General features: G+C 42.9%; 1 protein-coding gene across 3 annotated transcripts; it reads right to left on the bottom strand.

The window, feature by feature from the left end:
• Positions 1-4344: 4344 nt before the first annotated feature.
• On the bottom strand, positions 4345-14908 carry CBX7 (chromobox 7). 3 transcript variants are annotated; one of them, XM_060245438.1, is made up of 6 exons: positions 14511-14908; positions 12319-12362; positions 7558-7623; positions 6725-6791; positions 5397-5565; positions 4345-4843 (listed from the first exon to the last, which is right to left on the bottom strand). In XM_060245438.1, exons 1-6 carry the CDS (start codon positions 14577-14579, stop codon positions 4686-4688), a joined length of 573 nt encoding a protein of 190 aa, XP_060101421.1. In that variant the 5' UTR covers positions 14580-14908; the 3' UTR covers positions 4345-4685. The 3 variants fall into 3 exon arrangements, with proteins under 3 accessions (XP_060101421.1, XP_060101417.1, XP_060101420.1); XM_060245434.1 differs by having other exon boundaries at positions 5397-5742; positions 14511-14906; XM_060245437.1 differs by lacking the exon at positions 7558-7623 and having other exon boundaries at positions 5397-5742.
• Positions 14909-21814: the final 6906 nt, after the last annotated feature.

The raw sequence follows: 21814 nt of genomic DNA, 5'->3' as shown, positions 1-21814 counted from the left end.
ACATGCTCATATGAACAAGATTTTAGTTGAGGGCCAGTTCTTCTGTTCATACGACTTTGACAATAGCATTGTTATTGGTGTTGAGTTCTAACCTTTATTGAACTAATTCCATCAAGGGGGAAAACGAGTGCTAGAATCTCCTTCAGTATTAAACTCTTAACCACATTCTACTTTGAAACTATACATTACACCAGAAACTAAGCTGGTAGCTATACTCCAATTTCAGTATCATATTCCTGACCAATCTGAAAGGGAGAGAAAAAGAGGTTCTATACAACACATATTTTACCAACAACACACAACTGCAGGAACACAGACCTGTATCATAGAAGCTCTGAAGAGGAAGATGTTTTAAACTTAAAAAGTAAATGAACAAAACACTCAGACCAATTCGTAAGTGTTCAGCTGGAAGGAACTTTTTAACATTATCAGCAGGACATACTGCCATGTGTGCATCACAGCCTGAGTTTCAAGCAAGGCAAACAGTGACGTGCTGTTCTTTCTACCCAACTGCTTCCTCTTTTTCCTAAAAGCCCACCCTTATACACACTTGTATGGTTCTAACTAACTGGTAGTAGGTGTCAGCCTCGTAGCGATGGACAGAAAAGAACATAAGGATAGATCTTAGTCACCAGAAGCAATTTTGAAAGTTAAAAACGAAGAAAAGCAGTTTCTACTTTGTTAACTGCCAGGGTTTGCTCCACTATGAAAATATACAGAAAATTTCTTACAGAAAAGAAATATGGGAACAGAATTAGTTCATGCATATGTTCCAGATTTGGATAGCTTTACAAGTCATCCTCTCTTATCAGGGAAGACATACATCTGTAATGTAGCTATGGCCCTTAGAAGAAACAGAATTACATCAGCAATCAGGTGACAAAACAAAGCATACTTCCTTTCACAAGTTATCTGCTGTGAGCCAGACAGAATGATCTAGGAAAACAAGTTTATTCCTTTCCTAAAACAGAGTATATTAGAAATCTTAGCCCCAGTGAGGTTTCTGTGCCCAACGAACGTTTATAACAGGGGGGAGGGATTTATAGCACTTGGGACACCTTATGTTATTTGGTTGTGGCATGAGGTCTCTGTGAATCAGACTCTCCAGTCTGAACTGGCTTCCTATTCACTGCCAACTTCTCAGTTGGCCCCTGTAACTATGCCTTTAACAGCAGGAACTACTGTGATTCAGAGAAGCATTTCCAGCATTGTCAACTCCTAACTGTTCCAGAATTAAGGTGCTGCAAGGCTCAGAATCAACAATCCTTCACAGATGTTCTGCCCCTGAAAACATGCCTCACTTGAACAGGAATCTGACATTTTGAAAGTGAGGCCCTTCAATCATTTCAGAGGTGTCCTGCTGTCATAAACATACCCAACACCCACAACCAACAGCAAATGAAGCCACAGAAGCATAAAGGCCTACAGAAGAACACCCTATAGGAGATGTTTGCAGACCGGAAAAAAAACCCCAACCAATGAAACGTAGGGGATTTTCCGGCTCTAGCATTTGGGGTGTGTGTGTGTGTCAGCACTTAATGAAACAATCCAAAAAATTTTTTTTGGGGGAAGGGGGTGTTTCAGACTTAAAATTTTGCTATGTCTCTCTGCTCTTTTTAAAAGAAAAGCCAATCTTTGTTCCTATATCTGGCAGACTTGAACATGTAAAACTGCCTTGTTCAGTGTCAGACCATTAGTCCACCTAGCAGAGCATGATCTACTTTGACTGGCAGCTTCTCTCCAAGGTCTCATGCACAGAAAAGTCTTCCCAAACTCCTGCTACCCAAGGTGTTTTCACTGGAGCTTTCAGAAAACAGAACCCAGGAGTCAGGACCTTCTGTACACACACAAAAAGGTGTTCTGCAGCACTGAAGAACAATCCTTGTTTTTTCCTTAAAGGAGCTCAGAGCTAAGCCAACTTCTTCCATTGCTAACCTTGCACAAGAAATGAAATATTTGTGGTGAGGAATCTAGATAACCAGGGCATCATTCTGTTCCGCAACCTCTTGGAGATATATCAGAATCCATCAGAAAAGATTTCAAGGAATCCTAGAAATCCTCTTCTCTCCCAGCCATCCCACAAGAAATCAAGCCACCCTTAGCACAAAGAGGTGCAAATATCAGGATTTACATCTTCTGATTTGGCAAAGGCAGTTCTCCCTTTCAGAGCTCCAGGGAGGAGACAATCCACAGCAGAATGATTGCTCTTCGAGAATCATATGCTGTCTCCAAACTTGCTGTATTAAATACTGGATTGTTTAACCAGATCTACAGCCAAATTTTACAGCAAACAAACCTGCTAGCAGATTAGATTTAGAATCTCCACAGAATGTTAAGTTCCACTTTTAGAAAGCTCCAGAAGAATAGAGTTTCAAAAAACATATATGTGGGGAGTTTAGTTTTTGTTGGCAAGAAGGCTGAGGTCAGTAAAACAAGTGGAAAAAGACAAAGATGTGTCCCAGCATCAAATGCTCCATTGGCTTCATACGTAATTCCTAAGCATTTTTACTCAGAAGCAAATCCCATTAATTTCAGTAGGATTTACTACCAGGAACATATGGTTAGGATTGCAGCCCTTGTTCCTAGAATTTTGCCTGCAATTTCCCTAAGATGATACATTTTCTGGAGTTTTTGATTGTTTAAATCAACTTAAAAAGAAGCACAAATACACAGGAACATAACTATACAGCTTGAAGAGACAATTCCTTTTTTAAAAATCACAAAAAATCCAGCACAAGTCTCAAGGCATTGAAGCGCAAGACAAGGCTCTGTGGAACTAAAAGCAGCTTCTCCCTGGCAAAGATTCTGCGACCTTCACAGAAAAGACACCATCGCTTGGTATAAGATTAAGAATATTCATGGCTTAAATATAACAACCAGCAGAATATCATCCATTAAAGCATATTTCTTCAAGGGTCACTTCAAAGCAGAAACTCAGAAGTCTCTCATAATCACATTCCACTTCTATCAGTAGTTCAGACTCCTTACTTGACCAGATAGGACCAATTGGCCAATGTCTATTTCAGTCCATGGTCCATGTCTATGTTCTCAGCCAAAAGCTAAAGTTCTTCTGCCCCCACAAAGTCTCTCAACCCTACCTCCCCAGACTCATCCCATAAAAAACAGCTATGACTCTTAAAGATATATGAAACAAATTTCATGAAAAAACAATATCCCCTGCCCAGATGAAATCCAACAGCAAAGTTCCCAGAAGCTTGAACATGCACTGTTTCTTATTCATCCTGAGCCTGGCTTTTTTTAAAAGGAGAGATTCCTGGTGAAGGTGATATTCAAGAACTTCTCAGTTGTATGCACACCTTAACACCATCACAATAACAATAGGAAGATATGTTCACGCATGACTGGTTGAAACATCAGCCACCTAAACACAAAAATCTTCCAGTTATTTACACACACAAAATTACACTTGCTGAGCAACTTTATCTTTAGTCAAGGCTTATGAAACCAAAGACAATAGGCAAAAGATATGTATAGCTACCACTCATTCACTGTTAACAGTAATGGCACAGTATTTAGACATCATTACTCCATAAGGTGGCTATTAGAAATCGTATCTCCTTTTCTTGAGGTACCATGTGTGCCAACAGGTTTTTAGGTACAAAGTATACAATTTTCTAATGCGCATCCAATGTCCACAGTCCACACTGCCTTGGGACTACTCTACCATCCCACATACCGATAAACATTACTATATTGACAGCCTCCACAAGCCATTTTCAAACTTTATGCTCAGAGAACCCTTTCCACATCCAGTTATCAGATGCTGTGTGTATGATGTAGAATTTCTGGGGGTGGCAAATGATTATGCAGCACACTATGAACTCAGGAAAGATTAACAGCCAGCCTTGTCAACCCTCACTGTTGGTAGCTTCCCTCAAATCAAGTATGAGCATGACAATCCAGAACGAATTCAATAGCTTGTGCATTGCAGGGGTAGTGGTAAACACTGATTAACTCCTGTTAATCTTCCAGGAAGACATGATTTCCTAAGAAGCACATTTTGAAAGTGAGGCCACACTGAGTACAGTACTGATAGGGGGAGGAAGCATCAAACAAGGATGACCTGCCTGAAGTAAAAGGGTCCACAAGTATTTCTGGGAAGGGAACTGACCAGGGTAGCAGTTTGACAAAGAAAAATATACTATGAAACATGTAAGAACACAAGGATATTTGGCCTCTTTCCTATTTCTGGACTTGTAACTTCTCATTTCAATTACCAGTTCACCATTACCAGTATAAGGAGTGGACATTCTTCTATAGAGCACTGCAAATAAACATCTTTGCCAGTGAAAAGAGCTTCAGTTTCCAAAATGCACAAAGCAGTAACAGACAAGTAATATATCTATATATTTTTTTCTCTATATATCTATAGTAACAAATGAAGGGGGAAAAACACATTACAGGCACCCCCACACTGCCTTTTTTGTTGTGATTTTTGCGTACTTGAAAGAGGAGCAGGGGGGAAATTAAGTCAGCAAGGCATCAACAGTCAAAATCAAAATCCTCTGTAAACATCTGTGAAGGAAAATTTTCGGATTTTGTTACAGAATATACTTAAATCACCTGCCATAAGGGAGGGGGGGAGAGAAATCTCATTAGGAACATGGGGGGAAGGAATCCCCAGACATGAAAAAAAGAGAAAACCACAAAATAAAAATAAAGTTTCAGAACGGGATGCTCCGGTCTCGGAAAAAGCCCTCTGCCATTTGTGCTTCTCTGAAAGTCACGGTAATGGAGTTTGCTGTGATGTCCGTCACTGTCACTTCATTTGGGGGCAGGGCTGGGCTCCATGAAAGGGAACCCTCTGCTGTATCTGAGCCCACTGTGGAAGAGGAAGAAGACAGGCAATGTGTGAGTAAGGAGGGAAAAAACACTGAAGACAAGGCCTACATTGAGGCTTCTTTTCCCAGTCATGTGACACAAAAGACCAACCACTCTTAATTCAGCACACTCAATACCAGGGTAGGGATGGACAGGGGGAAAAAACAAAGGTAAGAGAGTCAAAGAAGCTGCAAGGGTGTACTGAACCTGTATGATTTGTAAAAACGGATGCCACTTTAGAAGGCCCACCACCACACATGAATCAGTAATGATCCAGTGACTAACATATGCATAATATGTGCTACGGCTGCCTACTAGGCACAGCCTCTTTCTAGCTTCAAGAGAGACAATAACTAAACCTTGGAAACTGGGGAATGCAACAGACAGGACAAGGAGGGCAAGGCCAGATGGGTCTTTATCCAAGGAAGAACCTTTAGGGAATCTGAAAGAGGCTCAAAATGGTACTTGAGTCATGCCCATTTCTTTAGAGATGGCATGATTTTTTCCTCTTCACATGTTAAGAGGACACAGTTGGCTATGCTACCAAGCCTTACCCTCTTTGCTGGCAGGTTGTGTGGCCTCATCCCAGTCATTGGGGGTCTGCCTGTCCTCTAGCGCTATTGGTTCCTTCAGGAAAAACTCCCGGCGGCGATTCCGGTTCTCCAGGCTTGACATACGGTTGAATTTCTTCCGTGAGAGGCGCAAGTACTTCTGGTTCTTGTTCTGCTTCCGAAGAGGAAAAGGCAGCACCCCTCCTCCCCCGCTCTTCTCAGACAGCTCTGCCTGCCCTCCCTTGGTCCCTGTCAAGTTGTTTCCTCCTCCCCCAAACCTCCGTGACAGAGAAAAGCAGAGTTTCTCTTTCCCTTTGTGTGCACTCCTCAAGTCCATACTATACAGCCTCTGCAAACAGGGAGGGAAGAAAAAAAAAAGCTTAGAAGGTCTGAGAAGTACCTGGGCATATATAAACACCTAACGTGACTCATCTCAACAACTTCCAAAGCCGGATGAGGAAATTTTTCATCCTTAGGGCCACAGCCAGATTTCTATCCACTTCTGAGGGCTCTGATAAAACACTTACATTTCTGTTTCCAGCACTGGAAACAGGAGAAGTCAACATCCAACTCTGAGTTCTCATAAGTGGGTGGAAACCCAGATGTGGCCTACTCAGCAGCTTTTCAGGTGCCCTGGAGGTATTTTTCAGCCCATTACTTGACACTCTGGTCAAAGGCCCGTACTTCCAACATACTGTAATGCATCCTGAGGGCTGGATGAAAGCTTCCTTTGACCAGATATAGGGCCTGGACCCTGTTATAAAGACTAGTTCAGTGGGATTTTGTTTAAGATTAAATATTAGTCTAAGGATTATTTGCACAGAAGGAAAACCTCTAATGGAGAACTGAGACTGATTTCTCACTAGCAGTTGCTCTGCCTCCAGGCTTCTACTTTCCCCAGCTCAAGCGATCAGTTCAATTCCCAACAGTTGCTGTGCGGGTGCATTTTGATCCACAGCTCCCTCCAACTTCCCTCGCAGCTTCTAGATCTCCAAAAAACAATAGCAGGACGCCACAAAGGAATCTGGAGGGAGCAGCGGATCAAAATGCACCCGTGCAGCACTAATGAGGAATTGGGGAAAGCAGAAGTCTGAGGTGGGGGATGGGGGTGGAGCAACTGCTAGTGAGGAACCAGTCTGACACAAGCAAATAAGTGCTGGTTTTAACATATGCCAATGCAGGAAAAGGCATTCATAGTTCTAGCCTTAAAGAGCCCACCAAGTCAGAATTTGGTTCTAGAGATAAATTCACTGCTGTTCTTAAAGCTGTTTTCCAATGTGTGGCATCAGAGACACTGTGGGGCAAGGGAAAGGACATCAAACAGTAATTACCTGCAACAAAAGGCGCTTCGGTTTGGGGCCTCTCTTCCTGTAACCGGAGGCACGCTCTCGTTCTTCCCTGAGAATACAGACAGTATCTACAGATCAGCATGGCATATTTACATGGCCTTTTGTACACAAGAGCAGGTAGTAAAACCTCCTATATGGATCTCCTCCTAACAATTTACATACAGCTCAGGAGGTCCTTAACAGGATCAATACTGTATACTGTGAATGCTCACTGTCATTAGAACAAGCAAAAATACTGGGATTTTAGGATGAAATCAAATATTAAGAGATAACACAGTACCACCAATCTACATCATCCCTCCCACATTCTAGGAATGTATAATTGGGAAGAAAGTAGCATGACACAACATTGCCACAATAACATTTCCTCACTGTCCCACAAGTGGCAGCCAATGAAATAGAGCCAGAGGTAGAACAACGCCAAGAAAATGACATAATTGAAAGCATTTTTCCAACTACGTATTATTGAGAAGATACGAGTTAGCAATGTCTGCGCCTCCCCAGTAACGTATCATTGGAGCTTTAAAATTTCTAGGCAGCTGGGAATGGGACCATTGTTCCTTTCATGTGCAAGTCAGCAAGCCACCATTACATCCTGGGAACAAGCTAGGCTAAGCTCCCAGATAATTAAACTGTACTGCAAGGGCCTCAATTTAATGGAAAGCCTGCTCTATAGAATACTTAGCATAACAAGTCATTCAGCCCTTAGTGAGGCAGGAGAGAGATTTGTGTGCCAATACAGCTCAACTAGACCTGTTTGATGGATGCAAGATATTTTAACCTTCCCAAAAGAGAAAAAGAGGAAACACTCTTACTTCTCTTCATAAGCCATCACCAGGCGAGGGTCAAGAATGTGATCCTCTGGCTCCCACGTGCTGTATCTAACAGAGAACATTAAAAGAAATCTATCATAAATAATTTCCAGTAAAGTGGGCCTCCACTAGCGTTGCCAAAATTCTGGCATCTACGCCCACATCAGTTGAAGATCATAACCCAGTCTGCAGCTGAGCATTGTTAATTTTTGCCATTATGTTCTTTTTCCAAAATAATGAACATACGCAATGAGTGGATCAAACAAAAACCAGCTTTGCACTGCAGCTCACCCGTCAGACTGGGGAGACCCAGGTTCAAATCCCCACTGAGCCTTAACTTCACTTGGTAACCTTGGGCCAGTTACTATTTCACAGCCTAACCTAACTCCCAGGGTCAGGACAAGGATAAAATGGGTGAGGAAAGCAATATACATCACCACAAGCTCCTTGGAGGGAAAACAGGATAAAAATGTCATAGTTAGAAACAGACAGAATTCTTATCATTCCTGAACAACATCAAATTTACCATTCTATTCTAGGCCTACATCTCTTCTAAACTGGCACCCGCTGTGATTCACACCTGCTTTGTGTGAAAACAAAAACAGAATGTTTTTTCACTATTGTTTCTCACATGCAGATCTGACGTAGTGCAGTGGCCTGACTAATACTCATTTTATTGTGTGAACAGTCCCAATTTAAATGCAATACAAAGAATAGAAAGAGACTACATTTTGTAACCTCCTGCTGGCCATCATACTGCCAATCATGAGAGCTTTTTTGGTGCATGTGTGATTATGATGAAGTGTGTAAAGTGTGGATGATTGGCCCCTCCGAGATGTTTCTACAAAGCATAGCCCAGATTCCCCATCAAGAGACTGGCTCCTAAGATTCTGAACAGAATGCTCATCTAACGTGAACCTATGATCTATTCACTGGAAATAGGATTCTGACATTTAACTAAGAGAGGGATAAACACAAGGTCAACTTTCCAAGTATCTTCAGTACCTACATATTAGGAAATTGATGGCAAAGAGTTTTAGGAAGAATGTTAACAGAGTCTGAAAGTTTGTTATTGCATCTGAAGACCTACAAAAGGTCTTATCAGAAATACAGCTTATAACTGATGTTCCGAGGAGAAAATGAGTGAATGATCAGCAAGCTGAGTTATGAAGGGAGATAACGCAATTGTGTGTAAAGTGAGTTCAAACACTTCAAAGGTGCAATCCTGTACAGAGTTACTTCAGTCACTGAATTCAGGAGGCTAAGACTAGCACTATGATTTTCACAACTAAGAGTTTCTGCAAGATCCTTTTTCTGGTACTATTTATATACACATAGGTTTTTAATGTACAGTAATACAGACATTGGGTACAAAAAAGCATGTAAAAAGAAGAAATACTTAAAATGTTTATAGCAAAGAATAAGAAAAGTGGCAATAACCAACTCTGGAAAGCAGGTTTGGAAAGTTGGGCATAATGTGCTCAAATGTAAACACACAGCAAATAGAACTATACATCAGGAGAAAAAAGTCTAGATATTTACAGGTGGAAATGGCAACAATATGCATTTGTGGAAGGAGGATTCTGAAAAGGGATACATGCATAGATATTGTTAATTTTCCACTGTAAAGTAGAAAAAAATCCTAAATCCTGAAAAATCCTTTAAAAAGATGGCTTATGCAGCACAAATACTAAACCATGACTTATAAGGGTGTTGGTTAATGATTTTTCTGGTCTATGGTAAAGTACAAGCACTGGACTCTCACTGGGTAGCCTTAGGCACATTACTATCTCAAAGCCTTAATGTTTCACCTACAAAATGGGAAATGGGAATGGTAAGGATTTACTTTCCATGCCTTGCCTTGAGGATGAATGCAAATCTTTTTTTTTTACTTGCCCTGAGGCTTAGTGAATATTAGGCTTGATATCTGCAGACCAATCCCAAGTCCTGAAGTCTGTGGGACTGAGAAGGGAGCAGCTCTGCTTACAACTGCAGTGCAAATAATACAGTTACTTAAAAGAAGCTGCCTTTCATATCCTGCTCTCAGGGGGAGAGTATAAATAGCTACAGCTTAATTGTTATTAATTCTTATGAAGCTTCATCTAATGCCCCCCCTTAGCCCTGCCCTCTTGTTGCCCTGCTTCCCACCCCTCTTTTCATTCCAGCCTCTTGTAGCAATAGCCACAAGTTACCCAAGCAAAAAAACACAAATTGAGCAAATGGTGGTTTTCTTTTCTACCTTCTTGCTGCAGTGGATTTTGGCATCTGTTTTAGGCAGTGAATGAAAGAGAGGCTCAGAATCATTTGGAGGAAGCACATGGGGGGAGGGAACAAGGATAGGGAATCTAATAGCATTTCTTTAAAAAAAAAAACTCCTGTGTCCTATGGGTGTTGCCCATTCCTCTGCAGCTCAGCTTCTTGCTCCACTGCAGTGAGAAAACACTGCATATAGAAAAACAGTGCTGCTCTCGCCACACGCAGATACACACACACACACTCTACACACAAACATAGAGGCCAGACTGCAGCAGAACTGCAGACCACGCATTCTGGAAAATACGGGTCACGTGGTCTCTCCTCTCCTTCCCCCCTCCCTCTCCTACTTCAAACTCAAGTTGTAAACAAGCTAGCAGCTGACTCAGAGCCATAACCCTTCAAATCCCTGGCTCCCAGCTTGGCTGGGTGGGGCCTGCAGGCAGATTTTTTTGGAAAGGCACCCAGAAGGGATGGTGGAGAGGAAAGAAAGAGAAACAGAAAACCAGAGGCCAAGCAGCTGTCCAGCCTTTGCTTTCCTTCCTCAAGTAGAGAAAGCAGAATAACTGAAAAGAAAATCAAGTGGGGAGGGGGGAATACACCTCAAACAAGAAAAATCTAGACTGAGAAGAGCAAACTAAGAAATGGGTCTGGAACCAAGTGTAGCAAAGATAAGCTATGTTGTACCTTTTCGGGAGTCTGAAAAATATTTAGAAGCCACAGACAGAAGATGTAGCAGTAGGACACAAACAGAACATTACATGTTGAATTGTTTTTGAAATGAGGGTTGGCAGGTTCCCCCTGGTTGCTGATAGGGGATGGGGGGTTAGGGCTGCTAGATCCAGGTTGGGAAACTCCTGGAGATTTGGGGATGGAGCCTGGAGAGGACAGTGACCTCAGTGGGGTACAGTGCCATATTTCCCATTCTCCAAAACGTCCATTTTCTTCAAGGGAGCTGACTTCTCTAGTCAGATGAACTGTAATTCCAGGGGATCCTCAGGTCCCGCCTGGGGGCTGGCATCCCTATCTGAAATACAATCTGGGGTCCAGAGAGAAGGATTCTTAAGCAACACAACCAGCAGCCTTCAGGAACACTCCCAGTTATATTGTGATGTACCCTCACTGGCAGTCTTTAAACAGTCAGGAAGCTCTGGGCTGATCCTGCATTGAGTAGGGGGTTAGACTAGATGGTCTGTATAGCCCCTTCCAACTCTGTGATTGTACGAAGGTGAGATGACTTATCTGAAATTTTAGAATGATTTAATTAGAAGCTCAAGGGGTGAGGGGCGGGAGAGGGATAAAAAAAGAGAAATGGGTGGCAGGTATGTTTTCTAGCCAGTATGTTAAAACTAGAATGGTATAGCATTCCTTAAAAAAAATGTGAGTCAGGATACCAGGCCTAAGAAACAACAGTTTCTTCACCCACTAAGAGAGATAAAAATGAATCAATCAAACAAGAATTTAACTGAAAACCATCTCATAGGAAATGCTTAGCTGATGAGCTGGACAATACCACAGTTACTAATCATGTACACAAAAGTTGAGAGAAATCAGGAGGCCTCCCTTCTTTTGCCAAAGAAGAAAGACATTTCTGGCATACATGTCCAGGGCCAAGAGTGAATGGGAAGGCTGATATTGACTGTTTCACCCTTGCAGACCACTTGCTTACAATTCCAGGGCTGGATTTCAAAAGTAATTGGCCTTTTAATCCCTTCCTGCATTTAAATATGCCACGCTAGCCACAGTGCAATGCATGTGGATGGAGGAATGCAGCTGGCTGCATGCCTGGGTCAGCAGGAACACTTTCTTTACAGAGGCAGGAATATACAATAATGACTTCATAGCTATATCAGTCTTTCACCCTGTTATACACTGAAGAGGCAGGGCACAATTGCTCCCTAATGAAACACAGTGACCTCCAGGGAGGGTGTTAAGTAGCTATAAACACAAAATTGCAATCCTGTGGCTAAGCAACATCAGATACCCCAATGAAGCTGCAAATTAAGCCCCTCTGGGGTCTTAAAAGAAAGAGGGAACAACAGATTGAGTCTCAGCTAGAACTGGGGTAAGGAGAGCAGAAGACAACAATTAAATATATACTGATATGATGCTGTAATCTTAAAACTATTATTCTAGCAGAGTACTCAATGTATTTGGATAGGTATCTTGCACTACCCAAAAGGCTCAGAGAGGCTAAGTTTGCGTTCAACGGGATTAGTCCAGAAGTAAACTATTTGTTTAAAGACTCAGATTTAAATGCTTGGAGTTCCAGAAGGAAAGAAACCCCCTTGCTTCTCAACTAATTACTTTTCTACAACACCTTGAGGACAAATATTTCAGGAGAAGACTTAAGAAATCAGAGCCCATAAGCTGAACACAGTTATTTGGTCTTTGGGCCAGGGAGGGATAGAAGAGGTACAGAACAGTGTTCCTTTGGGGCCAACAGAAAAGACAGAACACAGAAGAGAGCATCAACCACAAACGTGCTTGCAGATATACCCCAACACTTACTTGGGAGGCCATCCTTTCCATTTCACCAGATATTCCACTTTACCCTGCAGAAAGGAGAGGGAAGAAAGAGAAACAAGATAAAAAACTGATGAAGCCCCAGAGCAAGATGGTGAAATAGCTGGGTCAGCAGACCACATGCCCCCATAGCCAACCACCTAATTCATCCACTCCCTTAGGGAAACCTTTTCCTCAAAGAACTGAGACCCTACATCCAACATGCAGACATACCATTGACCTTCCAAACCCTTCTCCAAATGCTCCAAGGGGAATTAGCTACATGCACATCCCTGCAAGATGGAATGGTCAGAAATAAGAGTAATCCTTTGGACTATTCTAAGAAAACATCTCTGCTTAAAAGCTGGCTCAATATTTACTTTTCTTCCATGATCCACAACTCCTTTTAGAAAGATACAAGGTATGCTCTCTACTTACAGCATGAGCTAATCTGATAAAAACTGGCTATACAGCATGACTAGGAAGCCTCAGAGCAAGTGACTGGGCTGCAGGAATGGCTCTTCCACATGTCAGTCAGACCTGCCCAGGGAGGTGTGGATTGTTACCAGGGGAAGTGCAAATGTATGTATACTTCCACTGGGCCAGAATACGAATTGCCAACCTGCTCCCACCTCATCAGCTTAAGACAGGCAGTCAGATGCTCCAACAGCATGATCAGAAGGTCCTCCCCTTAAGCAATGGCTTCATTTCTCACCATACGCAGAGGGAAGCCTTCCAACAAACTGCTAATGTTAGGGAATGTGTGTTTAACACAATCAAGAAGCAATGTTACAATCTGGTTCTGCAATAGCAACTTCAAAAGTGAAGCAGAGGATTGTGCAAATAGAACCAAGGGAGACTGGACTCAATAATGAACGGTGATGTCCTTGTAAGTCAACTGAAGTCAAGGGTGTAACTCTGCTTAAGATGGCACTGCAGCTAAACCATTATCACTATCACATTTTTAAAGAGTCATGTCTTCTTCATTTCCTGGACAGACAGAGTTACATTTCTAAAATTAGGGAAAGGTTGCCTCATGAGGTGCACAGGATCTTGGGACATTTGTAAATATTAGATTGCATCCTCACCCCCACCCCAGCCCCTCCTGCTGCTATATAGAATTTTACATTGCAGGAAAACGTGAGTCACCAGAATGAAAATTAAGTGTTGCTCTTCCATGTCCAAGTTGTAGCACAAGCTCCTTTACAAGGAGACAAATTACATGTCCACTGCAAAGGAAAGGTTGACTGACCACTAACAAGGGGATATAGTATTGTACACAACCCAACAAGCAAATGAAACATTCAAACTACATGTTGAATATTAATGTCCTAAGTAAGGGTAGGCAAAATGCCAACATCAGATGTTGGAAAAATACTCAGATCTTCCAGGGTCCAATAAAAGTGCAAGAATGCTTTTGGTGCCTCCATTTATGTAAAGTAAACCTAGCTTGTAATATACATAATCCTAATCTTTGTTTTCCACTTGCACTGTTGTGGCTTTCAGAAGTGGGAACATGGGAAGCAGGAAAACAGTTCCAGGAGAGGGGCTTTTAAAGTTCCATTTCCACCCAATTTTAACTGGCACATTTGACTCCCTCTGCTCACCCTGCTGGGGCAGTAACCTTTGGAGCACCACTTCTACTTTCCTATGGGGTGAGTCAGCTTCTCAGTGATCTTGGCTGTCCTTAGCAAGAAGCAAACAAGACTACCACATCAATATATTTCAAGGATCTAGCCTGGAGAGGTTATACAACATTCTGGTCACACACCAACTTTGATCCCCACCACGTGGTAAAGTAGTAACTATCCATGCCTTTCCAACCACATTTGGAGCATGACAGCCAACCCCGCACGTGCCTGCAAGGGCTTGAAGTTGACAGGGGTTCCACTGCCGCCCCCTGCCGGCAGGAAGATGCCACGACCCACCACGCCCCCTACTCGTACCACGGCATGGGATTGGGGGGCTACATGATAATGGGAGGTTTCTTGCAACATCAGAGGGGAATGGATATGGGGCAGACAGTCCCTACATACTTCACCATAGCAAAGCATAGAGCTGCCCCTGCTTGGGATACACACCAGGTGCACATCTCAAAGAAGGTGCAGGAATAGAATAGCCCCCACCCCCCGGCCAAACCTCTGCTTGCAACCCGGGAGAGAAGACGTGACGCGAGCGAGGTAGCAAGCAGAACCCACCTTCCTTATGCGCTTCTTCCTGATGCTCTCCACCGCAAACACCTGCTCTCCGATAGCGGAAAGCTCCATACAGGGAGAAATGAGGAGGCGGCTGTTCCCAGATTCGGTGCGGGGTCCGTCTACGTGCCGCGGACTCTTGGGCTTTTTTTGCTGCTGTTATTGCAACGCTCGCTTGGACTTACTCACTTACACACAGGCACACACCCCTCGCGCGCTCAATCACGCCGCCTCCAACGTTCCATTTTAGAACCTGCGCAACATTTTCCCAGGCGCGCGCGAGCCTCCGCCCCCTTCTCGTGAGCGCCTGTCAGGCACCGACCGCACGAGGGCCGCGCCGAGACCTGGCCGAACAGCTCCTCCCACAAGCAACCTGCTCGAGCGCTTGTGGAGTCGCGGCTTCTCCGCGTCCGGCCTTTATTTGGTGCGAGGCTTCCGTGGGCAGACCTGGGCCTGCAGCTTTACCCCTCCCCCCCTCCTTATGGGAAAAAAAGAACCCGATTTGAGTCAGGACTGGGATGAAGAGCAGGATATGGTGGACAGCGGGAGGCGCTGGAATGTCTCAGCTATTTCGCAGCCTTGGCTCATGCACTATTGGGCTCCGGGTGGCGCAGTATACAGATCAGCCGTGGAGCTGTTTGTGTTCACACACACCGCTGCAGGATTGTAGGCACTGCTCTGGGAATTTAGGGAAGCGAGGAAACACGCAGGATATTGATGCACAAGAACCCCAGTAGGGGATCTTATTATTCGGTTTAGTTCATTCCGTGCGTGAAGTGAGCTTTGCAGCATAGAAGGCTGAGAGACAGTGAAATTAAGCAGAAACAGGATGTCATGTGCAGAAGTCGCATGCAAGGGCTTTGCGTGTTGGCTTCTCCGTGCGCGACAGACAGGCTGCAGCGGCGTGATCTTAATTTCTCTGCCTCAGCGCGCTCCCTTCTATGTGTTACGGTGCCATCTATGATGTAAGTTCCAGGCCCCCTAAACTGATGTTGCCAAGGTGCAAAATTAGCATTTGGTTCAGTTCAGTCTTTTCTTGAAGGAACTAAATAACAGGCAGAAATTCACCAGGTGATGTTCTTCCCGTCTTTATCGGAGAACCTGCACTTTCTGAATTTCTCCATAGCTTTACATTTCGGAGATGAGAAGGTGTGCAAATATACAACATTTAAGTATAGGCCACGTTATTATCATTAAGAATCTGCAAGCGTTATGTGGTTTATCTAGAGTGTTCATTCGAGAAGAGGGGCCCACCCCTTGTGTTGTTTATGTCGGAACTTTAAAAAAACCCCGATATCCTGCCATTTTTCCATTGGTTCTTTCTTTCTCAAAGACCGGCCTCCTTGTATTTTCATTGGGCCACAGCTTATATTTGTTGCCTTTCCCCTCCCTTCACTTTCAATGGTTAATTACTCAGTTTTTAATTGAGAAATACGCGCGGCCTTTTTGTTCAGCCGTAGGCTCTCTGATTGTTTACTTAGCAACCCCCCCCCCGCCCGGATTTTGAACGACGAGAGCTTGAGTTTATCGGGGAAATTGTTTCCACGAGAGAGTGTTTTGAATTTTTTATTTTAAAAAAACCCTGTGAAATGGCTGTATGTGGGTAAAGCTACCATCTAGTCAGAACGTTAGTGGCCTGACTGGAATGCTATGCTGTTGAATGCTTGCTATAATTGGACGACACAGCAACATACAAATATTCCAGTGGAGCTGCAGTTGCCTGTAACCATGTGGTGGAAGATTGTTCAGCATTCCTCAGATTCTTCAGCATTCCATATGAATGCGTTAGTGATAGCTGAATTGTTAATGCAGTTTATGTATGCTGTGTTATGCCATCCTTGATTAATGGGGTTCTGGAGAGCTGTGGTATGGTTTGAAGAGGGAGTGAGAGAGAGAGAGACTCCCAAGTACGGTTGCCATCCTCCGGGTAGTTTGGAGATCTAGGATTACAGTTGGTCTCCAAGTGACAGACATCAGTTCATCTGGAGAAAAGGGCCACTTTCGAAGGTGAACTTTATGGCATACCGCATTGAATTCCCTCTCCTCCCCAAACCCTGCCCTCAGTCTCTACCCCCAAATTTCTAGGTATTTCCCAACCTGGAGTTGGCAACTCTAACTCCAAGATCCCTCCAAGACTAGCTGTGTTTGTCTGTAGTAGAAAGGGGCAAGAGTCCAGTAGCACATTAAAGGCTATGAAATTTATGGCAGGGTATTAAGCAGTGACTCAAGAAAGCTCATAAAGGTAAAGGTAGTCAAGCAGCAGTCGTTTTCAACTCTGAGGTGATGTTACTTTCACAACGTTTTCACAGCAGACTTTTTACGGGGTGGTTTGCCATTACCTTCCCCAGTCATCTACACTTCCCCCCCCAGCAATTTGGATACTCATTTTACCATCCTCAGAAGGAAGGAAGGCTGAGTCAGCCTGGAACCAGCTACCTGAACCAGCTTGGGGGAACTTTACCCTTGGGTTCTTGGAGGTAGCTCCATCCTGCTTCTCACCCCAGTGGGAAAACAAAGTAACCTATAACAACATTCTTCCCCTCTTCCATTTTATCCTCACAACAACAATCCTGTGACCCAAGGGTCACTCAGTGAGGTTCCATGGCAGTGTGAGAATTTGAACCTGGGCCTGTAAGATCCTGATCTGGTGTTCTAACCCAAACACTTTTGTTTGGGAGAAGGAAAATCACTCTACATAGGCTCAGAAAGCTGTCATCCTGAAGTGTCAGGGGTTTTGTTGGCAACCTAATAATGAAAAATCCACTAAAACATAATACAACTGATTAAGCTGAGTGCAGCACAACATAGGATACACCAGTGGCCCTGCACTCTGGACTGGTTGCAGCAGCATTTAGAGTAGATAGCATTTGGGTTTTGTGCTGGAACTCTCAAAGGGGCAATGAAGGAGAAACAAGGGTGCCCCACGAACTTTTAAACATTTTTTTGAGAATTTTGTTTCCACAAAGAGGTTCTGGAACTCCGTTCCGCTGCATTCCCCTGGAAAAAAAGTCCTGGATGGTATCATTAGCAAAACTGAGCAAACCTCTCTGCAGATGTCTAGTTTGAAAGCACCCCAAGAAATCATTGTGCTGCAGCTGCTGATATCAAGCTGTTATTCCCTTTGTGTTGTAAGGAGCTACCCTGGCACCTGTTCAAAGCTGCTTTCTTGAAGCCATTTGCAATGAACAACTGCAGTCCTAGACCATGCTAATGGCTGAAGAAATCGATGTATTCTTGTGTGGCCACCAGATGGCACTCTTTACATTCACAAAAGTGTCTGTGCACCTCTCCAAGCTAAACATTAGGGTCAGTTAAGAGAAACCTTTTTGATGTGGCAGTGGTGCAGGCTGGTATCTGTAATGTTGTATTGTAACTATCTCTTCCCATTATGCAGATTGCTCCCATACTTGCACAGAGTGTTGCTAGGAATCTGTTGCTGGAGTGAAAATTCCAGGTTTTTGGAACAATTCCTCATACTGAGTAGCTCACATATTATGCTTTGTGGGTTCACTGCCAAATGGGAGGGTTTGCAGCAATTTCCAGATTGCATCTGGAACATCAAAATCAGTGTTTGTTTAATTTATTGCAGTCTGAGATCTGGACTCTAAAAGGGACCCAATGAGCAGTTCTGGCGCGAAGCTTGACTGCCATGATTTGGTATGGGGATCTGGGTAGGGGGGTTCTGGGACATGCATATAAGCGGGGTTGCAGCCTCGCCATTCTGTCTTGTTATGTAGTTAGCAATAAACCATGTTCCTGCTTGAACAATAATGCATCGAACCCAGTATTTTACACTGCCATACTTGCAGTTGTAACAGCAGCAGCATGACTTCCTGACGTGTGGGTGGAGAGAGGTAGCCTTGCTTCAAGGGCTTGGCATGTTACTGTCCATTCCCTGCCCCATTATTTTTTGCCAATCAAAGATGGATGTTTCCGTGGTGTCTTTGCACTGTGGGAAATCCACTAAGCTGTTCTGAAACAGCTTTTGCTACCAGTAAAGTTGGGAGGGGTAGCTGTATTGCTTTGCAATCCCCCCCCTTTCAAAAAAAAGCTCACATCAGTATTTGTGTTATTTATAGTTTCTTTCTCACTGAAATTCAAGGCTACTTCTTCCTGTCCTGTGTTTTAATTGTTTTATGTATGTATATTTTAGCTTGGTTTTAAATGTTTTAATGATGTGTTTTAGTTTGGCTTTAATGGTTTTTAAGATGTGTTTTTTACTATGAATGTTTTTAATCTGAACTGCCTTGGGTGGCCGAAATCAGGGCAGAAAGAGAGGGTATACATTTTAGAAATAAATAATAAAGTAGATTATATAATGCAAATCAATTCAGTCAACAGGAAGAGAAATATAGTAAGCAGCATAATAGAATTAGGACCACAGCAGAAACCTGAAACAAAGCAAAGTATTAAACATGACATGTTAAGCAATGCAGAAAATATTACATGAGAAGAAATAGAGTGTAGTGAGAGCAAAATAATACAGCCACAGATAATATATGTGTCTATTCCACAGTCCCATTCTGCCTTTTTTTTTTTACAGGATTCAATGTTTTATTCAGGTTTAAAAGCCTATAGAAGAAGAAGAAGAAGATATTGAATTTATGCCCTGCCCTCCAATCTCAGAGCGGCTTACAACCTCCTTTATCTTCTTCCCCCACAACAGACACCCTGTGAGGTAGGTGGGACTGAGAGAGCTCTCACAGCAGCTGCTCTTTCAAGGATAACTCTACGAGAGCTAAGGCTGACCCAAGGCCATTCCAGCAGCCGCAAGTGAAGAACTGGGGAATCAAACCTGGTTCTCCCAGATAAGAGTTCACATACTTAGCCACTACACCAGACTGGCTCTCAAACTCGCCATACGCCTTGATAAAAAAAAGTAGCCACATCAATAGGGCAAGTATTGTTGTGGCCATTCAGAAGTAACCTTAGCTTATGAGTGTCCACAGTATCTGAATACTTTCATAACTATTTCAAAAGAAATTTGTCCCTGACTTCATCATGTTTTGTGCAATAAAGAAACCCATGCATTAAAGAGTCAACCATTGATAAAGAGCAATCACAAAAGTGCTGTTCTGGAGATGTCCTGAGAAAGTGATGCTTTATCTGAGCTGTGGGTAATGCATTACAGCATGCAATCATATACAACCATCTCAGTTTAGGAACCATCAACATGAAGATACTGCAGAGATTCAAGTTCAGCTGGATATTTAATTCCTATGTGAAACAGAGAACATTTCCTTCTGGTGTCTTTAAGCAAGAGGTCCCAACCATGTGTAAGTAATTTCTTCCTGTGTAAATAATTTCTTGAAATGGAATGAGCAGCTCTCTTTTCTTCTTTGCTAAGGGCCTCACTGAGAGGCCTCACTGGGCACAACTGAGTCCCATTTTTTTTATAAAGGCACCTTCCTGAATGTTTTTTGTAATAGGGTCCCCTTACCTTTATACAAATGATCTCCTGAACAATTCAGTTTATGGAATACCAGAAGCATTGGTGCCTTCCTGACATCCTCAAGCTAGCCATTCTGTAAAGTGGGGGACTACTACAGAGAATGCACACGTATGGGCAGTTGATCTTGTCCATTTGCAGGATGGCACCTGCAGAAGGCTCTGCTCAATGGGTGAAGCTCATGTGGCAAAGTACATGGAGAGAAGCAGACCTGCGAACAAGAGGGACCAAGGCCGTGGAAGGCTTTGTATGTGATAGTCAATACTTTTAACTGAACTTGGTAACTGATGGGCAGGCAACTGAGTGACTGGCATGGCAGAGGGTATACTATGCATATGCTGCCTAACTCCTGATAATAACCAAACGATGGTGTTCTACTAGCTTAAACTGGTATATGAACTGCAGCTCTTCTTAGGATGAACGGATCTGGCTTCAGTTATACATTATTTGGTGGCATCAAGATTGGATTACTGTATTGCACTTGGTGTTGGGCTACCTTTGTAAAATGTCCAGAAACCTTAACTGGCCAGAAATGTGACTTCAAGAGTTCTAACTAGCATGAAGACCAAATGCCACTATCTTTCTCTGGATTCCACTGTTTTTTTATTTATTTCCAAGCCCGATTCAAAGTGCTGGTATGGTCAATAAATGCATAAATAAACAGAAAAAAAGCAAATAATTAGGACAATGCTAAAGTGAACCAAATGCACTGGATCAACAAGACATTAATGAGAAATGAAGCTGGAACTATACAATCGCATAGAAGATGTAAGCCAATGCCCCTCCCCCCATGAACCCTCCATCTCTCATTGGTGACTTACCAGTTCATGGCTGGCAACCAATAATCACTAGAAATACGACCTACATTCATCATTTTGCCTTTTTATTTCTCATTAAAGTAACACATGGATTTTTAAAATAATCAAATGTGACCTTTGATCTTAACTTCACATATTTATCAATACAGCATTTTAAAATAATCAAATGTGGCCTTTGATCTTAACCTCACATATTGATCAATAAAAGTTTGAATTAATTGGTCTTTCACAGTAGGAGTCTGTATCCTATGACTCTAGGGCCAAATATTGCTCTTTAAAACGACAAAATAGGGACCAGTGGGATGCAGAATAACCAGTATGTGAAGGAAATTGCAGGCAAAGTTTTTTATGGGATTAAAGGGCTTCTTAGAGATGATTAAATAACAGGAAATGATAGAGGTGAGCAGTTGCCAGTAATCCAAGTGGAAATCATGCTCCGATTTATACTAGCACACTAAAACAATCACACAGGGTACTTATTGTGAAAATCTGTGTGAGCCACTTCCTAAGAAAGGACTCACAAGAGCCAGTGTTTGGGCTGCAGAAACTATGGATTATTACTCATCAGTAATGTTAAGATGTATAGTTTTGTTATGTAAACAAGCCTTCTTATACTGGTTCTTCGTTGATCTCTTGCTGTGAATTTCTGCACAGTTAAAGTCTTTAATTATAACAGGCTGCTGACCCCTGAATTAAAGGGAATATCCAGACTAGACTTTTTCTTAGCAAAGGCCATCATTTGGCTACTCATTTATTCTAGGGAACTTGGATGACATTGTTGTCAAATGGTTAATTTCCCCTACTTTCCCTATAATTAGTCCCCACTACCGAAAGCATTCATTTGTTGTGATTTTTCTTGCTCGAAGTGGGCTAGCATTCCAATCACTGATATATGTACAGGTCTAGCATTCTTGGGCTCAACTAAATATGATGTGTTAGTAGGGTTCCTAGTCCCCAGTTGGGGGCAGGGGATCCTCTGGTTTGGAGGCCCTTCCCTCATTTTAGGGTTATCAGAAAGTGGTGGTGAGGGGAGCTGAATG

This window comes from Heteronotia binoei, chromosome 8, assembly GCF_032191835.1.
Source record: "Heteronotia binoei isolate CCM8104 ecotype False Entrance Well chromosome 8, APGP_CSIRO_Hbin_v1, whole genome shotgun sequence".
NCBI classification, from domain to species: Eukaryota; Metazoa; Chordata; class Lepidosauria; order Squamata; family Gekkonidae; genus Heteronotia; species Heteronotia binoei.
Note: the sequence above shows the minus strand (reverse complement) of the source record. Positions and strands in the feature narration are given on the sequence as shown.